General features: G+C 42.8%; 1 protein-coding gene across 7 annotated transcripts in view; it reads left to right on the top strand.

Annotated features, from left to right (window-relative positions):
* Positions 1-18,941, top strand: part of LOC106608640 (rap1 GTPase-GDP dissociation stimulator 1) — a 56,872-nt gene that overhangs the window by 12,843 nt on the left and 25,088 nt on the right. For 3 of the 7 annotated variants that reach the window (XM_082977397.1, XM_014206710.3, XM_082977398.1), the window contains 6 exons: positions 184-294; positions 2,499-2,621; positions 4,401-4,526; positions 8,297-8,443; positions 12,590-12,718; positions 13,146-13,271. In XM_082977397.1, coding sequence (XP_082833523.1) covers positions 2,528-2,621; positions 4,401-4,526; positions 8,297-8,443; positions 12,590-12,718; positions 13,146-13,271 — 622 coding nt within the window. In that variant the 5' untranslated portion in view covers positions 184-294; positions 2,499-2,527. The remainder of the gene's footprint in view (positions 1-183; positions 295-2,498; positions 2,622-4,400; positions 4,527-8,296; positions 8,444-12,589; positions 12,719-13,145; positions 13,272-18,941) is intronic. The other 4 variants (XM_082977399.1, XM_082977396.1, XM_082977400.1 and 1 more) reach the window with 2 other exon arrangements.

The following is an 18,941-nucleotide window of genomic DNA, read 5'->3' as shown; positions in this document are numbered from 1 at the left end:
TAAAACGGTATATGAGGACTTGTGGGTTGCTCTACTGTATGGCCCAAGGTAGCTGTGGTCAAATCTAACATCCAGCCCTAGTGTGTGATTTTTAAAAACGTTGAATAGCATAGGCTACCTTAGGAGTAAATTGACAGGTTAGGACCAGTGCTCATTCACCTTTGCCCTTTTTCCCTCTCCCAGCAGATAACCTGAGCGACGCGTTGAAGAAGCTGAAGCTAGCCTCAGCGGACAGCGCCACAGACAGTGTGGAGAGCTGCCTGGACTGCTTGCTCAAAGCACTGGCCCACAACAGTAAGTTTGACCCACACTTCTCAGAGTAAGTGAAATACACAGTACAGGATGGAGGAAATGGAGAGCCTAGTTAGACTAAACATTCTAGTCACCAGGCTCACATTTGTTTTCGTACAAGGCCTAAGTAAGGATATCTCTGTCAGTGTTATTCACAAACCTGTCTGTCCTCCTTAGTTTGGGAAACATAACCAATACGGCTGAGAATTGCCAGTGATCTCACAATACAATATTATCACGATACTTAAGTGCCGATATGGTATGTATTACGATTTGATACTGTGATTTTATTGCGATTCGTTGTTCCAAACATATTGATCACCATGTCTGCTGTAGAGGGAAAATGGAGTGGCATGAGAAAACAAGTTTGGATCAGTCATGGATTAAGTGCTGAAAACAAATTCTCTCTATTTAAAAACAAGATGGAGAACAAGCTATGAAGGAGAAAAAAAATAGAGTTTTGATGCAGGTATAGCCAACTAGCGCAAAAATATTTCAGTATTGTCATAACGATGCAAAATATTGTCAGAAGTCATATCCCCATATGTAACTGTATTGAGCCCCTCCCCACCATCACTAATAACCATCTGCATGATCTGGCTCTGCCTATCAACTATCTTGTTTTTGGAGCAGTGTAATGGCCTTACTTCTGTGCTTTTAAATTCATTGAGTTGTTGGCTTTCTGCATCCTCTACTGTCTTTTTAGCTTTGTACTCTGGTGTAGCTAGGTTTAATGTTCTACTGCACTTGGAGTGACAAGTGATGAGTGTGCAATAGTCTGTTTGGGTGAGGAGATGACCAAGAAAACCAAAAGGCACACACTTTTGCCGACGCTACCTTTAGCCTAATAGTAAAAATCCAAGTGACGGTGATAATAATTTCATTGGTTAACCCTGCAGGTCTAGGATGGCGCAACATCTACTAAGCTTACATATGGAATTGTTTTAAGATGGTCATAAAATGTACTGTTTAAGCTAAATATTTTATCTTTTTAAATGAAACATTACATTTGACCTTTACTGCTATAGCCCATAGAAAAGTATTGAATTACACATTTGTATATGACAAAACACAGTCAAAATGTATTGTAATGAATATGGTTTTCAAATGCCTGTCCTATATCTGAGAGAGATAAGAAAACTCAGAAATTTTTAGACCCGTTTGGTCACTTCATTTGTGGCACTTTTACCCCCTATGCACGTGGTGCTATTTTTACAGCCTGGTACCAGGTTACCTTGAGACGACCCCTTTAAGCTTGTGTGCGTCGTAGAGAAAAATAACTGACACCTTTGTGTGTGTGTGAGAGTCTCCCCTTTGTAGCTCAAACGGTTCTGGTTTTAAAGACCATTTCCTTGTCTGGAGCCTCTTGTGTAGAAAAACGCAGCTTTTAGAAGCCTCATGTCATGGAATAGGCACACACGTTATAATGGCGGAAAGAGGGGGTTGAGCTGCAGCCACTACAAGGAACGGTAACTAGCATAAACACACAGGGAGCTTTTCAACATGTCATGTGTGACGCCTAGGGGCGGCAGGCAGCCTAGGGGCGGCAGGCAGCCTAGGGGCGGCAGGCAGCCTAGGGGCGGCAGGCAGCCTAGGGGCGGCAGGCAGCCTAGGGGCGGCAGGCAGCCTAGGGGTTGGAGTGCTGGTCCAGTAACCGGAAGTTTGCTAGATTGAATCCCCTAGCTGCCAAGGAATAAACTGTCGTTCTGCCCCTGAACAAGGCAGTTAACCCACTGTTCGTAGGCTGTCATTGAAAATAAGAATTTGTTCTTAACTGACTTGCCCAGTTAAATAAAGGTAAAATAAAAAAATCCAAAATTGACTAAGAGGTTATAATCATTTCAGGGCTGCACTGTCGTCCCGCTAGTAATTTGATTTATATGGGCCATTGTCTGGAGCTTGATTTAGGATGATCATAAATAACCCCAAAAATGGAATGACCTGGATGGGAAGGGATTATCTTCCTCTCCTTGCCCAATTCACCCCATGGCTTTTTTTCAATGAATCCTTCCTCGATTCCCTACAATCTTTCCTCTTTTTCAAAAGGCATTAGAGAAGGTCAGATGGGAGATACCTTGGATCTTCTCCTCCAATATGGTTGCGAAAGGGCCAAGGGGATTGGATGCAAGGAATCAATGAAAGACAAATTGAGAGAGCCCTTGTCTTTTTCCCCAACTTTTTTTCCCTTTCTCCCCTCTTCCTCCTAGATGCTGATGCCAGTGAGAAGGTCCAGGAGATGGGTGTTCTCCCCCTGCTTCCCACCCTGCTGGCCCCACAGTCCTCCTGCACCCCCAAAGTAGCCAACATCATAGCTGAGGTGGCCAAAAATGGTGAGGCTCCCGCCACTTGGTTTCTCCACATCTCATCCTCCCCAGGAAACATCATTCTACTCACTTTTGGTTCCGCCATCTTGTCAGTAAACCACTTAAAAAAAATAAAATGTTTTATTATATTCTCAGCTTTGTGGGTCTGTCATACAGTGGCGGTTTAGCATACATCTGTATTTCTCATTTAAGTGTCATGATCTTAATTTTGATAATTGAATGGGGTTGTGATTTATCTAGTTGTGGGCTGATGGTGAAGGTTATGGATGATTCTCTTACAGATGATCAATCTTGAGACAGTCACTTATGGGTGATTATTCTATAGCTGTTTGCTGTGTAGTCTAGATTGTGGTCTAGTCCCTGTGCTCATTTCTGTTTGTCCACCCCACTCCCCAATTCTGCCTTTACCCATTCCAATGGCAACAGATGGCTTCAGTCTCTCTAACAGAAGGCACCATAGGAGACCTGTCTGTTGGTGTTGCCATCCGTCTTGCTTTCCTAGACAGTAGTCGTTTTCACACAATGTCAGCACAGTGAATCATGCATTTACTTCCTGCCATACTGTAGCTTGGTCAAGGGAAAATGCACAGCAGTGAGTGGCTCATTTTGAGATTCAGGAACTCGTGAGATTAGAGGTTAGACTGAATCAATCAACCTAAGGCATTCATAACGCTCACAGAAGCACGTACTTAATAGACATGACATAACATCTGCATAGTGTCCTATTTAAAGCTTTATACTAAGGTTGAGATTGAGCATTCAAATAAATTGATGGCTTCTTGACTTCGCTCCAATTGTAGAGAAGTCACACATTTTCTTGGCCACATGTTGGACTCAAGCAGTCATCCATTGGCAATGTGGCAGATTACAGTATGCATGGCCTCTCAACTTGCATACTGCAGTTACAGCAACAACTGGGCCATACTTACTAAGTGCTTTTAGAGTAATTTATGAGTGGGTTTCAGGGAAGGCAGGCGCAGAGTTGAAGGGAAGTGACTTGAGAGTTGGGGGAAGACAAGTCTAACATAATGAATGGATTGCTGCCTGCTGATGTGCCAGCCTGAGACTTGGCACCGATCCGCTGGCATTTTCTGTCAGAGGCCCCGGAATTGTCTATGCCCAGTCCACAGTGGAAGGCTTACTGTGTCAAAGATACTGGACTAAAATAACCTTTTTCTTGCATACCTGAGTGTTTAAGCACTTTTATTTAAAACCTAGTCCGTATTATATGAAGGTTTTCTGTATTTGGCAGAACTTTAGGGCTGCCTTAAATGTATTTCTGACAAAGATCCAGAGTTGGGTTTCATCCAGAATTATTTTTTATATGCGTTCATATAAAAATTGTCAAATGTGGATGCACTTAAGAAGCATCCAGTCTTCCATTGACTAATCAATTGGAATTTGGCACACACAGTATATTTCTGAGCAAATTGGAGGTTATAGTGAAATCCATTTTATTTCCAGTCAAACCAGCAAATTAACTGAAACGCATTCTCTCAATGACAAAATCCTCAGAAAATAACTGGTCCGCTTTTCAGTCAATTTCAACTTGATTTTAAATCATCTCCTCAATTGAGACAGAATGGACCATGAAGATGGGTGCTGAGCGGTAGGAATAGGGTGAAGTTTCCCCTAGACACTGATCATGGGTCATTAAAAAAAAAAAAAAAATCCCCCACTAATGGTTAAGATTAGGATTGGGGAAGTTTATCCCAGGTCTGTACTGTCGGGCAACTTCACCCTGGAGCCTAATTACTAATCCTGACTGCTTCCTCTCCCCTCCAGAGTTCATGCGGAGCCCCTGTGTGGAGGCAGGCCTCATCCCTCCCCTGGTGCAGCTGCTCCACTCCAAGGACCAGGAAGTGCTGCTGCAGACGGGCCGCGCCCTGGGCAACATCTGCTATGACAGCCGTAAGTTCATCCTGCTATAGGTCTCCCTCTCATAGGCTTCTCTTATACATTTCGTATAGGTTTCCTTTAAACATTTGTCATAGGCCAGTTGGAAAAGGACCCGGAATCGGTGTATATGGGTTCTGCCATAATTATTATAATTTATGGGAAGGGGAGGTCAACTTTATAAGGAAGGGGACTGCATCTTGCCTAGGTGTAATTAAAGGGGAAGTACTGGATGGACTTTTTCTTTCAACCGGCCCTCCTCTCTTCCCTCCCCTCCCCTCCCAGAGGTGCTGAATTGCATCATGCCGTGGAAACAGGTGTCAGCGGATTCTAAACCGGCTGTTAGCATTATCTGCTCTGTTTGATGACATTGATCTGCTGAAAATCTGTTTAGTCTTAGTTTATCATAATATCATGCAATATAACCTGTTTTTCATCTGGATATATTGGAGGTGGGGAATGCTCTGGCCGTAAATTGGAATGCTCTGGCCGTAAATTGGAATGCTCTGGCCGTAAATTGGAATGCTCTGGCCGTAAATTGGAATGCTGTGAGGTGACTACCAGTATAATATTATTGTCTGTGCTTCACCCCATTATCAATATGAAATCCATATTTCATCTGTGGACTAGCAAGAGGTTTCGCGAGGCAGCTCTGTCACTATTGTCCCGTGTGGCTCAGTTGGTAGAGCATGGTGCTTGCAACGCCAGGGTTGTGGGTTCAATTCCCACAGGGGACCAGTGTAGCGACAAGTACGAAAATGTATGGATAAGGGCATCTGCTAAATGTCAAATGTTCTATTGAGAATTTCTGTTCGTTTCAAGAGGCGACAGAGTGGCAGCCATAGTCAGTCTAGCCCTGAGCTCCTGCCACATTTCTTTCCCCAGACAGACACCTCAGAGAAATGTAGGTGACTTAATCAAGACTTTTCATGACTACATTTGAGGATAAAATGTCATTGTCGGGTTTTGCTGAGTGGTTAGGTGTCTGTCTGTGTTGCGTTGAGGCCTTAATGGCAGCTGTTTCTGGGGCATTGTTTCTCCCAGACGTCTGTGGTTTGATAGAATCAGAAAAGGTTTGAGTGTGGGGGCAACTGGTGAAGCCTCTTTTGGCATGGTGGCAGAAGTGTGTGTCAGTCAGAGCTGCAGCTGTTTTCATCTCTTAATAGGGGCACCACTGAAGAAATCAGTTTAGAGGGAGTCTGTAGCTGTCTGGTTGCTCCGGGTTCTGGCCCTTTCAAAATGTAATCAACCCAGCAACAAGCCTACCACTTCAACTGCATTCATACAACTTCCAGACCTAGCAACAGAAAAACAGTGGCAGCTTTTTGTCCGTTGTCCATTAACGCCATCCAGATTCCAGCCAGTTTGTTTAGTCCTTCTCCCTGGCTTTCTCTTTGTCTCTTTCTCCTGCACTTTCTCCATCCCTCTCCTGCACTCTCTCTCTCCAGTCTATGCGCATGCGCACACACACACTTGCACTCACACTTTTTTCTTCTTCTCTGTCTTCCTCTCTCTCCCCTCCTTTCTCTTCCTGTCCATGGTTGAGTGTTGTTAAGGAAGGTTGGATGTGGGGATCGTGGTTGGCTGGTATCAGGAGACGAGAGGCGAACCAGTCTGTGCATGTCCAGGAACGGGATGACTGATCATATAACACTTCCTCTGTCAGCAAGGCAGCTATGCTCCAGACACCCCATTCTGTCTGCCACCGCCATGCACACATAACACTGTATAATGTGTTGTGTTTCTGTGTTAAAACAGCTAGTACAGACAATGATATACTGACAAGGCCCGTAACGCTTCCTCTGCTAGCTACACTCCAGACATCCCCGTTTTAGTCTGCCGTCGTCAAGCGCACACTGTGTCGATATGTTCCTGTGTTGGCTAACGCAACGCGTATACAGACGTTGTGTTGACTTTTCTATGTCCAGCGTTGGCGTACAGTCACAGGATGTGGCTTGTAACTTTCACAAAGGGAAAATACTCTTCCATTCTTTCATTTGGACAATTAGTGTCTATATCTACTTTGACAAGGACATTATCCCCACCTCTGAGTTCTAAGAAAAGTCATTAATTCCTGGTCTGTGGAAATTCAACCATAATAGGATACCAAACATTAGGAACGCCTTCCTAATATTGAGTTGCACCCCCTTTTGCCCTCAGAACAGCCTCAATTCGTCGGCGTTCATAAACTGGTGCACCTGGCACGTAGTACCATACCCCGCATTCAAAGGCACTTAAAAATGTAGTCTTACCCATTCACCCTCTGAAAGGCACACATACACAATCCATGTCTCCTCTTAATCTACACTGATTTGAAGTGACTTTAACACGTGGCATCAATAAGAGATTGTTGCTTTCACCTGGATTCACCTGGTCAATCTCGTGGAAAGATGTTCTTAATGTTTTGTACACTCGGCGTATCTATCATCAGAGCACATGGCCGTCTTCCGGCTCTGCTCTTTCATGCTACGTTATCTCTTGGCACATCAAGCACTCCTTGTCTACGCGATGTCTGCAGGCAAAGGGGATGTCCTTAAAGTTCGAACCCTAACCTCAGGAGCACCAACAAATCTCCATTTTAGTTGACCACAACTAGCATTGTTAACCACGTTTCTATCACTGGTGAGGTTGAGTCCTATTTCCTTCAATGATTTCTAAATATGACCGCCTTATTCTATGCATTTTTTTTTAAAGATTGGATTTGCATGGCTGTAGTCGATTGTTATGTCGCGCAGTATCCTACAAACGTTCTGTGATCTGTAGTAATGTGGTGCTAATTCAGGCTACTCAATGAGGCTACTCTGCTACTCTGCTAAAAAGGATTTCATAAAAACAGACTAGTCACTCGGTATGACATAACTTCAACTCCCATGGTCCCAAGGCTGTCTGGTCTTCAGTTCCCAAGATGTGGCCTTTTATTTGCACAAAGAGAACAGCCGTTTTGTCTCCTCAATTCAGCTGGGTTTCAGTCGCTCCACCTCCATCCGTTTGCTGTTCAGTCTTGCTCATTTGCATAACATGACTCAGCTAAGTTCTGTTCAGCTGGACTCTATGGTTGTTGCTACCACTGACTATACTGTGTGTGAGCTTGACAGGGATTCTGACAAGTGACAAACGATTGTCTACCAATTATGGCTGTATATTTTATTGAGTTAATCGGAAGATTTGCTGTGATTAATCGTGACTAATTGCAAATTCAGAATTTGATCAAATTGAACTGTAATTTACTTCTTTTTTTTTAATGAATTTTAATGAAAAGCATTAAGAATATTGACGTGTCGGTTATGTCAAAAGTAACGGTAAGCAAAATCAAGGGAAATTTATAAGGCATACTTTTTTTTTTAACCTCAATGTCGACTTAAGACATCACATTGTTTTTAACTGTATAGGTGATGTATTTTTAGATTTAGCTTTCAGATTACGATTAATCGCAAAAGAAAGGAGTGCACTAAAATGACAAACTGGAGTTACATGATTAACTCTGACAGCCCTGCTGGGGGTGGACATGACCAAAAACACACTGGAATTATGTCACGACTACCAGTTCTGTATGAACTTTGGTAATGCCAGTTATTTTATTTTTTGCCTCTCCTTTTCCATGTTCTGATTAATCATTATTATTCTTTATGGTTATATTTAAATAGCATTTTTGTGATTTTTGTATTTAATTTAATTTCAATTTTTTTACTGCTTGCTTAACTTTCTCTCTTTTATTGATTTATTTTCCAGGTTGCTTGTTGTGGTTTTTCCTTTGTTGATGTCCCCCTGACCTCTTTGTTTTGCAGATGAGGGCAGGAGTGCAGTTGACCAGGCGGGAGGGGCTCAGATAGTAGCTGGACACATAAAGTCACTGTCCCAAAATACTGACCCGGACAATGGAAAGCTCTTGACTGTCTTTTGTGGCATGCTGATGAACTATAGCAATGAAAATGGTAATGACAAACTCCCCCCGGATAAGCAGAATTAACCAATCTAAACAGAGTAAACTTTTTAAAGAATTAATCTAAGAGATAACGTGAGATGTTTTATTGTCACACACACCAGATAGGTGCCGTGAAATGTGTTGTTTTACTGGGTCAGCGATAGTATTACGGCGCCCCTGGAGCAAATTAGGGTTAAGTGCCTTGCTCAAGGGCACATCGGCAGATATTTCACCTTTTCGGCTCGGGTATTCAAACCTTCGACCTTTCAGTTGCTGGCCCAATGCTCTAACCGCGAGGCTACCTGCCGCCCTACTTTGGCAGTGTTGGTGACTGTACTAAACGTAATGTTGACACCTTTTATCCAGTCTTAATGTGATGGTTAAAAATGAACGTTTTGTCTGATATTTTCAGACCTCAAACGTAATCTAATGGCGAGACGAGTCCACGTCCCAGGCCATCTGTTGTGCTTGTTTATGTGGATCACCATTAGCTTTTGCAGCTGCTATGTGCCTCAAATCCAAACTTATTGTTATTTCCATATAGCTGAATCTACACAACTGGGACTTTTTAATAGATGGTGTAGGGGCATGGACTCATTAGCTGACTGTTTTTGAGGTCTAAAAATGTCTGACTACTTTAGATTTTAGCCAATGTTCAAGTTTATATTACTCAGCCTTTACTCACCATGGTGACAGGAGGTGGTGATAAAGAGGATTGTTCGATATCTGTCCCCTGGAGTGGTCTGTCTGATTCAAGTCCACGTCCATTGCTTTCTTGCTTGAGGCCTTGGTAATTTTCCTCTTAAAGCAGTGACTGCTTGTCCTTGTAATTGGTGGTAGGTAGGTGGTGATGGTGTCCCTACAGCTTATACTGCAGCCATTTCTTCCTCTTTACACAGCACTCTCTTGTTTTCTACTTAGATTGCCTATTCTCCCACAACCCTCCTTGCAAAGCCTATATGGTCTATCCAGGTGCGAGGTCCGGCGTAATCAATATGGATCACTTCTGCTGTCAACCTTCCAGCACCTGTTCCAGTTTAATTAGGCCGCGTTCCAAATGGGACCCTATTCCCTACATAGTGCACTACTTTTGACCAGAGGATAGGGTGCCATTTTGGACTCGTGCATAGACTCACCAAAAAATATGAATCTTTCATTCAAATGAACACATTGTTTAGAACCGTTTAACTGTGCTAGCTAATTAACTAGTCTTGTTATGATGATGCAACAGTTTTGCCACTGGGGATTAGCAGTGACTCATTTTCTTTTGCAAGTCACTTTACTGTACAACTCTTAACACTGCCTTTTATGACATCATACACAGCAGGGGGGACTTCCTGCTTACAGACATCAACATCAAATCTACCAAAACATCCACTATTGACTCTTCACAATGTGCGTCCTCACTTGAAGCCTGCCCACATTGGGAAGAGACAATACTCAAGTGTCAGTCTTGCCAGATTTGAAATTGGTTGAGGTCTGTAGCAGGAGTCTACATGTAAAACATTGCAAGTTGCTGCTGTGGAACCCTCTTCAAATTGGACCATAGAAAGTTAAGTTTTGGTCTTATTTGTTCCCCAGGAGTGTATTCACCTCATCACAGATTCTGCGCATAAACTGAAGAATAAGATTCTGCACATAAACGGAAGAATCTGTTGCGGCGGTATAAAATGCGTAGGATAATGAGCAGCATTAGTTCTGCTGTTTGGACCCAGAATTGTCATAGCTGATCAAATTACACAAGATTTTAGTTCTGGGTTAAGCGAGATTACTAGGAACCAAACGGAAGTAAATGAGCCGAAACGGGGAGTTGTAGCCGAATTTGTCCCATAAACTGTTAATTGCATGAATGAAAACACCCCAGGCTGGTTAGTGGTGTAGTGACCGGGATGCTCGGTGAGTGTTTATGACCCTTTCGTCTACGTTCTAACCCTGATGTTCCACGGCGTACTGCTCCTCTCCGAATAATGTAAATTATTAATGAATGGGCCAAGTTCTAGAACTTTTTCTCCTCCGTGGGCAAGATGCAGAAAAATAATTACTTTTCGGTCTATCACTTGTCCTGTACGATCCCTGACCAGTCCGAGGTCACTCACCAACTCTTTTGTCCTCCCGTCGAAAATAGACTGAGGAAATGTAAATGTGGCGTTCAGGGGAGGTACATGCAAGTCAGCGACAACTCAGGCTTTCTCTTGTTCTTTTCCCACAACCAAACATGGAACTAAGTGGATTTTCTTTGTAAACCTAATGATCTGCGATCAGATCATCAGACATTAAACAGTGCTGTGGTTACACAGAAATAGAATTACTAGAACGGATATCCCCGTTCGAGTCAATGTTCCACGATGTGTGGAATTCTGTTTCCATGCGAGTTACTGTCCTCTGCTTGAAGCGGTGCTACTTCCGGTGACACTGACGTTTAGCCTCAGTTGCCAAGCACCGCTATCACTGCACTAAATCAAACCATTTCACGGAGCTCAGCAAATATCTCACACAGACATGTTTTGGCTCCATTTGTCAATTATGGTTTGTTGTGGCCTCCAATGTGTTAAGCTTTGAATAAGGCCATGTTTTATTGCCGCTCCATGAAAAGGATGTTTGAGAAACCGGGACAAACACTTGTAGCCTCTCTACCAAAGTCGAGAAAATAATGCAAGTTAACGTAATAATAAGTAGTGTGTAACATAACTCCCTAGTGCAATTACGTCCTGCTCAACACTGTTTATAAATGGAAGACCCATACCCAAATTCAGTTGTAATTATTTAGCACAAGGTTAGGTGTGAAATGTAGCCTAGAGTTGTTTCCAAGCCCTGTCATCAGCTACAATGAAACAAACACTGTCTCAAATGTCACCACTCAAAAGGCTGAAAAAGTTGATGGTTGAAAATAATACATACAAATACCGCATGCTCTACACGTCCTTGGAACGGGAAAGAGGAGCGAAACCGCCTTCTCTACGTGTCAGAGTAATGGAGTTGGTCTGCTCTGCGCACCACAGCGAGGGCCGGCGCATTTTTGCAATTACGCAATGCAAATGTGTTTCCCTTCAGCTGGCTGTTTGTAAACTGTCAACACAGCTAATATAACCTTCATTAACATTGATAGAAGCTCTGCACGTCCACTGGTTTTTACAGCGTCTGTGCAAATTGAAGAAATAGAAATCGATATTTTTGTGCAAATGTAAATTTGGAATATGATAACTTTGAGCCAAGTTGGTTTATGTTTCTGGAATTCGCTCTTCTCCAGTCGGCCTTCTGCTTGTGTCGGCCTATTGTGGATTATGGTTAGGATCTAATGTTTTCAGTGAATAACAGTTCTGGTGGATGACAATTGATGGTGGTTGTTTTTAATAAGTACCAGCAAAAAATGTCAGCTTGTATTTCAGAGAGAACCCTTATTAATTCACTAATATAACTCTTTTTTTCAATTGGTTACTTCCTTTTCTCACTCACTCGCTTCCCCTCCTTCCTTCTAGTCTTTTATCGTCTCCCTCCGTCTCGCGTACCATTCTTCTTTTCTTTAACGTTTCCTTTTTCTTCTTGTACCCTCTCTCTGCCCATTTTGTCAGTATTGGTATTCTCTTAAAGCCAATTTAATCAACTCTTTCTGTTATCTATCTTCTCTAGGCTCTTCTAGCTGGTTTTCCAGAGCTCACTACAACCAGGGAAATACATCTGCACTCTGATATCCTGTATTTGAAAAATATATACTGTATAGCTAGTCTACATTTAGCAAATGGTAGTTCAACTGTGCAAATTTGTTTCCTTGTTTGCATTAACTAATTTCCCTTTTTAGAAATTGCCTTTTTTATAATCCTCTTGAGACTTGATTTTAAGACGTATGGCTTTATACCTTCCATTAGCCTTTCCACTTCTAATTATATTATTGACTAGTGTGGGTGTGTGTTTTGTGGCAGAGCGATGCTGGCAGACAGATGTTTTCATAGCCCAATGTATCTCTCTACATTTTAGGGTTGAGACAATAGTACCTTAATAATTTACACACACACACACACATCAGGGTGTTTCTGTTTAGTTAATTTGCCTAATTAGCAGAAACACTGCCCACCCTGATCTTCGTGGCCTAATTCAACCGCCCAAACACTAGATGGCAGTGCTCTTACCTATCCTCTGATCTCCTCTGTGTCCTCTCCAGACTCCTTGCAGGCCCAGCTGATCAACATGGGGGTGATCCCCACCCTGGTGAAGCTGCTGGGGCTCCACTCAGACAACACGGCCCTTACAGAGATGTGCCTCATCGCTTTCGGAAACCTGGCTGAGCTCGGTGGGTAGTGGGACATGTTAGAGCCGATCAGAGAGGTCATTATGTATTTTGGGTATATACCAAAGAAAAGGTATTCTAAATGAATTCTGCGGTACATTGAGTAGAATACTGCTGCCACCCCGCCATTCTGGACTTGGTTCAGCTTTTATACCATGCTGTCTGGGGCCTGGGCCTTGAGCATAAAAAAATGGTCAAGCCCCGATAAAAGTTGAGCCGTGGACTCTCCTGTCAGTCACATATTTTGTAAATCCATGGACAGAACTGATTCCGGTGTGTATGTCTTTAGCCTGGTGCCAAATCTTTGATCGTTATCATACCGTACGCTCGGCATGAAAATGAATGAACACAGAGAAGAGTTGGGCGGCGCCCAAACCGACTGGACCAGTCATTTCATCTTGATTTAACTTTTTTTCTTCCGTCTCTGCAGAGTCCAGTAAGGAACAGTTTGCCTCCACAAACATCGCTGAGGAGCTGGTAAGCCTGTTCCGGAAGCAGGCCGAGCACGAGAAGAAGGAGATGATCTTTGAGGTCCTGGCTCCACTCGCTGAGAACGGTAATTCAAGAACTTTTTTTCTTTATCCCCACAGGGGCAATTAAGACCGGCAAGTCAGGTTACAAATATTAAATATACACTATACATTACCTTCGGAAAGTATTCAGACCCCTTGACTTTTTCCACATTTTATGTTACAGCCTCATTCTAAAATGGATTAAATAAAATACTATTATCAGCAAGCTACACACAATAACCAATAATGACAAAGCGAAAACAGGTTTTACAATTTTTTGCAAATGTATATAAAAACAAATACCTTATTTACATAAGTATTCAGGCCCTTTGCTATGAGACTTGAAATTAAGCTCAGGTGCATCCTGTTTTCATTGATCATCCTTGAGATGTTTCTACAACTTTATTGGAGTCCACCCATGGTAAATTCAATTGATTGGACATGATTTTGAAAGGCACCCACCTGTCTATATAAGGTCCCACAGTTGGTAGTCCATGTCAGAGCAAAAACCAAGCCATGAGGTTGAAGGAATTGTCCGTGGAGCGCTGAGACAGGATTGTGTCGAGGCACAGATCTGGGGAAGGGGACCAAACATTTCTGCAATATTGAAGGTCCCCAAGAACACAATGGCCTCCATCGTTCTTAAATGGAAGAAGTTTTGAACCACCAAGACACTTCCTAGATCTGTCCGCCCGGCCAGACTGAGCAATCGGGGGAGAAGGGCCTTGGTCAGGGAGGTGACCAAGAACCCGGTGGTCACTCTGACAGAGCTCCATAGTTCCTCTGTGGAGATAGGAGAATCTTCCAGAAGGACAAGTGGCCAGACGGAAGCCGCTTCTCAGTAAAAGGCACATGACAGCCCGCTTGGAGTTTGCCAAAAGGCACCTAAAGACTCTCAGACCATGAGAAACAAGATTCTCTGGTCTGATTAAACCAAGATTTAACTCTTTGGCCAGAATGCCAAGCTTCATGTCTGGAGGAACCTGGCACCATCCCTACGGTGAAGCATGGTGGTGGCAGCATCATGCTGTGGGGATGTTTTTCAGTGGCAGGGACTGGGAGACAGGTCAGGATCAAGGCAAAGATGAACCGAGCAAAGTACAAAGAGATCCTTGATGAAAACCTGCTCAGGACCTCAGACTGGGATGACGGTTCACCTTCCAACAGGACAATGACCCTAAGCACACAGCCAAGACAACACAAGCGTGGCTTCGGGACAAGTCTCTGAATGTCCTTAAGTGGCCCAGCCAGAGCCTGGTCTTGAACCCGATCAAACATCTCTGGAGAGACTTGAAAATAGCTGTGCAGCAACGCTCCCCATCTAACCTGACAGAGCTTGAGAGGATCTGCAGAGAAGAATTGTAGGAGCTCTCCAAATACAGCTGTGCCAAGATTGTAGCGTCATACCCAAGAAGACTCGAGGCTGTATCACTGCCAAAGGTACTTCAACAAAGTACTGAGTAAAGGGTCTGAATACTTATGTATAAATTTGCACAAAAAGAAACTTGTCATTATGGGGTATTTTGTGTAAATTTGATGCGGGGGAAAAACCAGTAGCCTTATTCTAAAATGTGTCACATAACAATGTGGAAAAAGTTAAGGGGTCTGAACACTTTCTGAATGCACCATATTTACAAAAGTATGTGGACACCCCTTCAAATGAGTGTATTCTGCTATTTCAGCCACACCTGTTGCTGACAGGTGTATAAAATCAAGCACACAGCCATGCGATCTCAATAGACCAACATTGGCAGTAGAATGGCATTATTGAAGAGCTGAGTGACTTTCTACGTGGCACCGTCATAGGATGCCACCTTTCCATCAAGTCAGTTCGTCAAATGTCTGCCCTGCTAGAGGTGCACCGGTCTACTGTAAGTGCTGTTATTGTGAAGTGGAAACGTCTAGGAGTAACAACGGATCATTCGCAAGGTGGTAGGCCACACAAGCTCACAGAACGGGACCGTTGACGTGCGTAGCGAGTACAAATCGTCTGTCCTCGGTAGTGAGTTTTGCAACTTCCACAATGCCTCTGGAAGCAACGTCAGCACAAAAATTGTTCGTCAGGAGCTTCATGAAATGGATTTCCATGGCCGAAAAGCCACACACAAGTCTAAGATCACCATGCACAATGCCAAGCTTCGGCTGGAGTGGTGTAAAGCTCACCGCCATTGGAAACTCTTTCTCTGGAGTGGTGAATCACGCTTCACCATCTGGCAGTCTGACGGATTAATCTGTGTTTGGCGGATGCCAGGAGAACGCTACCTGCCCCAATGCGTAGAGCCAACTGTCTGGGACTGTTCTTTCAATGTTCGAGCTAGGCCCCTTAGTTCCAGTGAAGGGAAATCTTAAAGCTACAGCATACAATGACATTCTAAAGGATTCTGTGCTATCACCTTTGTGGCAACAGTTTGAGGAAGGCCCTTCCCTGTTTCAGCATGACAATGCCCTGTGCACAATGCGAGGTCCATACAGAAATGGCTTGTTGAGATTGGTGTGGAAGAACTTGACCTGCCTGCACAGAGCCATGACCTCAACCCCATCGAACACCTTTGGGATGAATTGGTACACCGACTGCAAGCCAGGTCTAATCGCCTAACGTCAGTGCCCGACCTCACTAATGCTCTTGTGGCTGAATGGAAGCAAGTCCCCACAGCAATGTTCCAACATCAAGTGGAAAGCCTTCCCAGAAGAGTGGATGCTGTTATAGCCACAAAGGGAGGACCGACTCCATATTAATGCCCATGATTTTGGAATGAGATGTTCGACGAGCAGGTATCTACATACTTTTGGTCATGTAGTGTAGCTGCGAGCAGCAATAATTGTGGTTCACAGGATGACCAAAAGGAAACAAGATCAGTTGGGGAACAAAGCAAGCACTCCATCATGTAGGAACTTTGTTTTTGTGCAATCAGTGAAAGCATTACCATGTTTCTCTCAATACCACAATGATGACACAAAGTAAGTTTAGTCTAGTGCTGTAAAATCACATTTTATTGGTCACATTCACGTGATTAGCAGATGTTATTGCGGGTGTAGCGAAATGCTTGTGCTTCTAGCTCTGACAGTGCAGTAATATCTAACAAATTTTATATATTTATTTTACATTCAAGTAGGAATGAATGAAGACTATATTCATATATGGACGAGCGATGTCAGAGGAACCGACTGGATACCCTAAAATAGCATAGAATACAGTATATACATATGAGATGAGTAATGCAAGATATGTAAACATTGTTAAAGTGACTAGTGTTCCATTAAAGTGGCCAGTGATTTCTAGTCTCTTCCTATAGGCAGCAGCCTCTAATGTGCTAGTGATGGCTGTTTGGCTGTCTGATGGCCTTGAGATAGAAGCTGTTTTTCAATCTCTCGGTCCCAGCTTTGATGCACCTGTACTGACCTCGCCTTCTGGATGATAGCGGGGTGAGCAGGCGGAGCCTCGGGTGGTTGTTGTCCTTGATGATCTCTTTGGCCTTCCATCGGGTGCTGTATTTGTCCTGGAGGGTGGGTAGTTTTCCCCCGGTATTGCGTTGGGCAGACCGCACTACCCTCTGGAGAGCCTTGCGGTTGCGGGCAGTGCAGTTGCTGTAGGTTCTTTTGACTGCACCTTGTAATCATTCTTAGTCATTACTTAATGTGTTGAGTTTATATACCAATTCTGGGGTACATTTTATTCATGTTTTATGTTAAGATTTGTGAAATATTTTCAGCTTTAGTGTATTAGTATATTGCAGTCATCTTTGAATGCTGGGACTTTATTTTGTTAAACTCAGATTAAATTCTTCAGTCTACATAACAAATATGGTTTGAATATTTGTGGTTTTAGGATTGTTTAGGGGTGAATTCAGTTATGTTTAGGAATAGTGTTTATATTGTAATATGCAAATGTTATTACACTACAGGCGAGTGTGTACACCATTTCTCAAGACAGTTTGTGCTACTGGTGGCATCTATAATGACATCTATAGTTCCACCAATTGATATCGTGCAGCAACTTTATATTCAGTCAGCTTCTAGGGACATAAACGTAAGGTTTACATGCCACATTTCATGGCCCCGTGTCCATCGGTTCAGTTCTTATAGCTCTGGTGCGATATAGTTCCATCTAGTGGTGTAGCGTGGTAAACTTTAAATACAGCAACTAATCATTCTCAAATTCATTAGAGGCTAATTCGACTCATGGTTTGAGAAGAGTTATATTTTCTTATTCGCACATGTGCTAATGTGCATCTTTTAGGTAAAAATGTTCTCAAAAACAGACTGATTTTAAACGTCTAGTTACAAAATCTGAAGTGTTGCAAAGGAAAAGACATATCTCAGACGGGCCATTAAAAAAGATTAAGATGGGCAAAAGAACAGACACTGGACAGTGGAACTCTGCCTAGAAGGCCAGCATCCCAGAGTCTCCTCTTTACTGTTGACATTGAGACTGGTGTTTTGTGGGCACTATTTGATGAAGCTGCCAGTTGAGGACTTGTGAGGCGTCTGTTTCTCAAACTAGACACTCTAATGTACTTGTTCTCTTGCTCAGTTGTGCACCAGGGCCTCTCACTCCTTTCTATTCTGGTTAGAGCCAGTTTGCGTGTTCTGTGAAGGGAGTAGTACACAGTGTTGTATGAGATCTTCAGTTTCTTGTTAATTTCTCTCATGGAATAGCCTTCATTTCTCAGAACAAGAAGACAGTCCTTTTGTTTCTGTCCATTTTCAGCCTGTAGTCGAACCCACAAATGCTGATGCTCCAGGTACTCAACTAGTCTAAAGAAGGCCAGTTTTATTGCTTTTTTAAAAATCAGGACAACAGTTTTCAGCTGTGCTATCAATTAGCCTTTTAAAAGGATAAACTTGGATTAGCTAACACAACAAATCTTGTGAAATAGCACAGATACAAATCAAACTGGATGGACATCAGAAATAGAGGAAGGACTAAAGACAAACAAAATAGGTTGTGTAATATGTATAAACTGAAGGTAGAAGCCTAAGTGTTATTGTTTTAGTTTACTCCAAATGGGGGAGGGGTGGTAGGGTTTGCAGGGAATAATAAACGTATATTAAAAAAAAGTGTATTTACCAAAAAATATGGGTGATTTGGATATGACGCAGACAATTACATTGATGGAAGCAACAATCTATCTGCAACATTAAAGCTGATCCACCCCTTAAAAAAAAAAAGTGTGCCATTGGAACACAGGAGGGATGGTTGCTGATAATGGGCCTAAGTAGATATTCCATTAAAAAATCAGCCGTTTCCAGCTACGATTGTTAATGTTGTAAATGACTATGTCCACTATTTCTGATAAATTTTATGTTATTTTAATGGATATAAATTGCTTTTCTTTAAAAAAAAGGACAGTTTGTCCTAAAATGTCTTTTTTAATTCATTCATTTACTTTTAGATTTGTGTGTATTGTTGTGAATTGTTAGATACTACTGCACTGTTGGAGCTAGGAACACAAGCATTTTGCTACACCTGCAATAACATCTGCGACCAGTAAAATGTCATGCAAATTTAAAAGTATTTGTAGCATACACTGAGTATACCAAACATTAGGACCACCTTCCTAATATTGAGTTGCACCCCTCCCCTCCCGCCCTCAGAACAGCCTCAATTTGTTGGGCCATGGACTCTACAAAGTGTCGGAAGTGTTCCACAGGGATGCTGGCCCATGTTGACTCCAGTACTTCCCACAGTTGTCAAGTTGGCAGGATGTCCTTGG

The sequence above is a fragment of the Salmo salar genome, chromosome 07, assembly GCF_965601325.2.
Source record: "Salmo salar chromosome 07, fSalSal1, whole genome shotgun sequence".
Taxonomy (NCBI): domain Eukaryota; kingdom Metazoa; phylum Chordata; class Actinopteri; order Salmoniformes; family Salmonidae; genus Salmo; species Salmo salar.
This window is presented reverse-complemented; position numbering and strand designations above follow the sequence as displayed.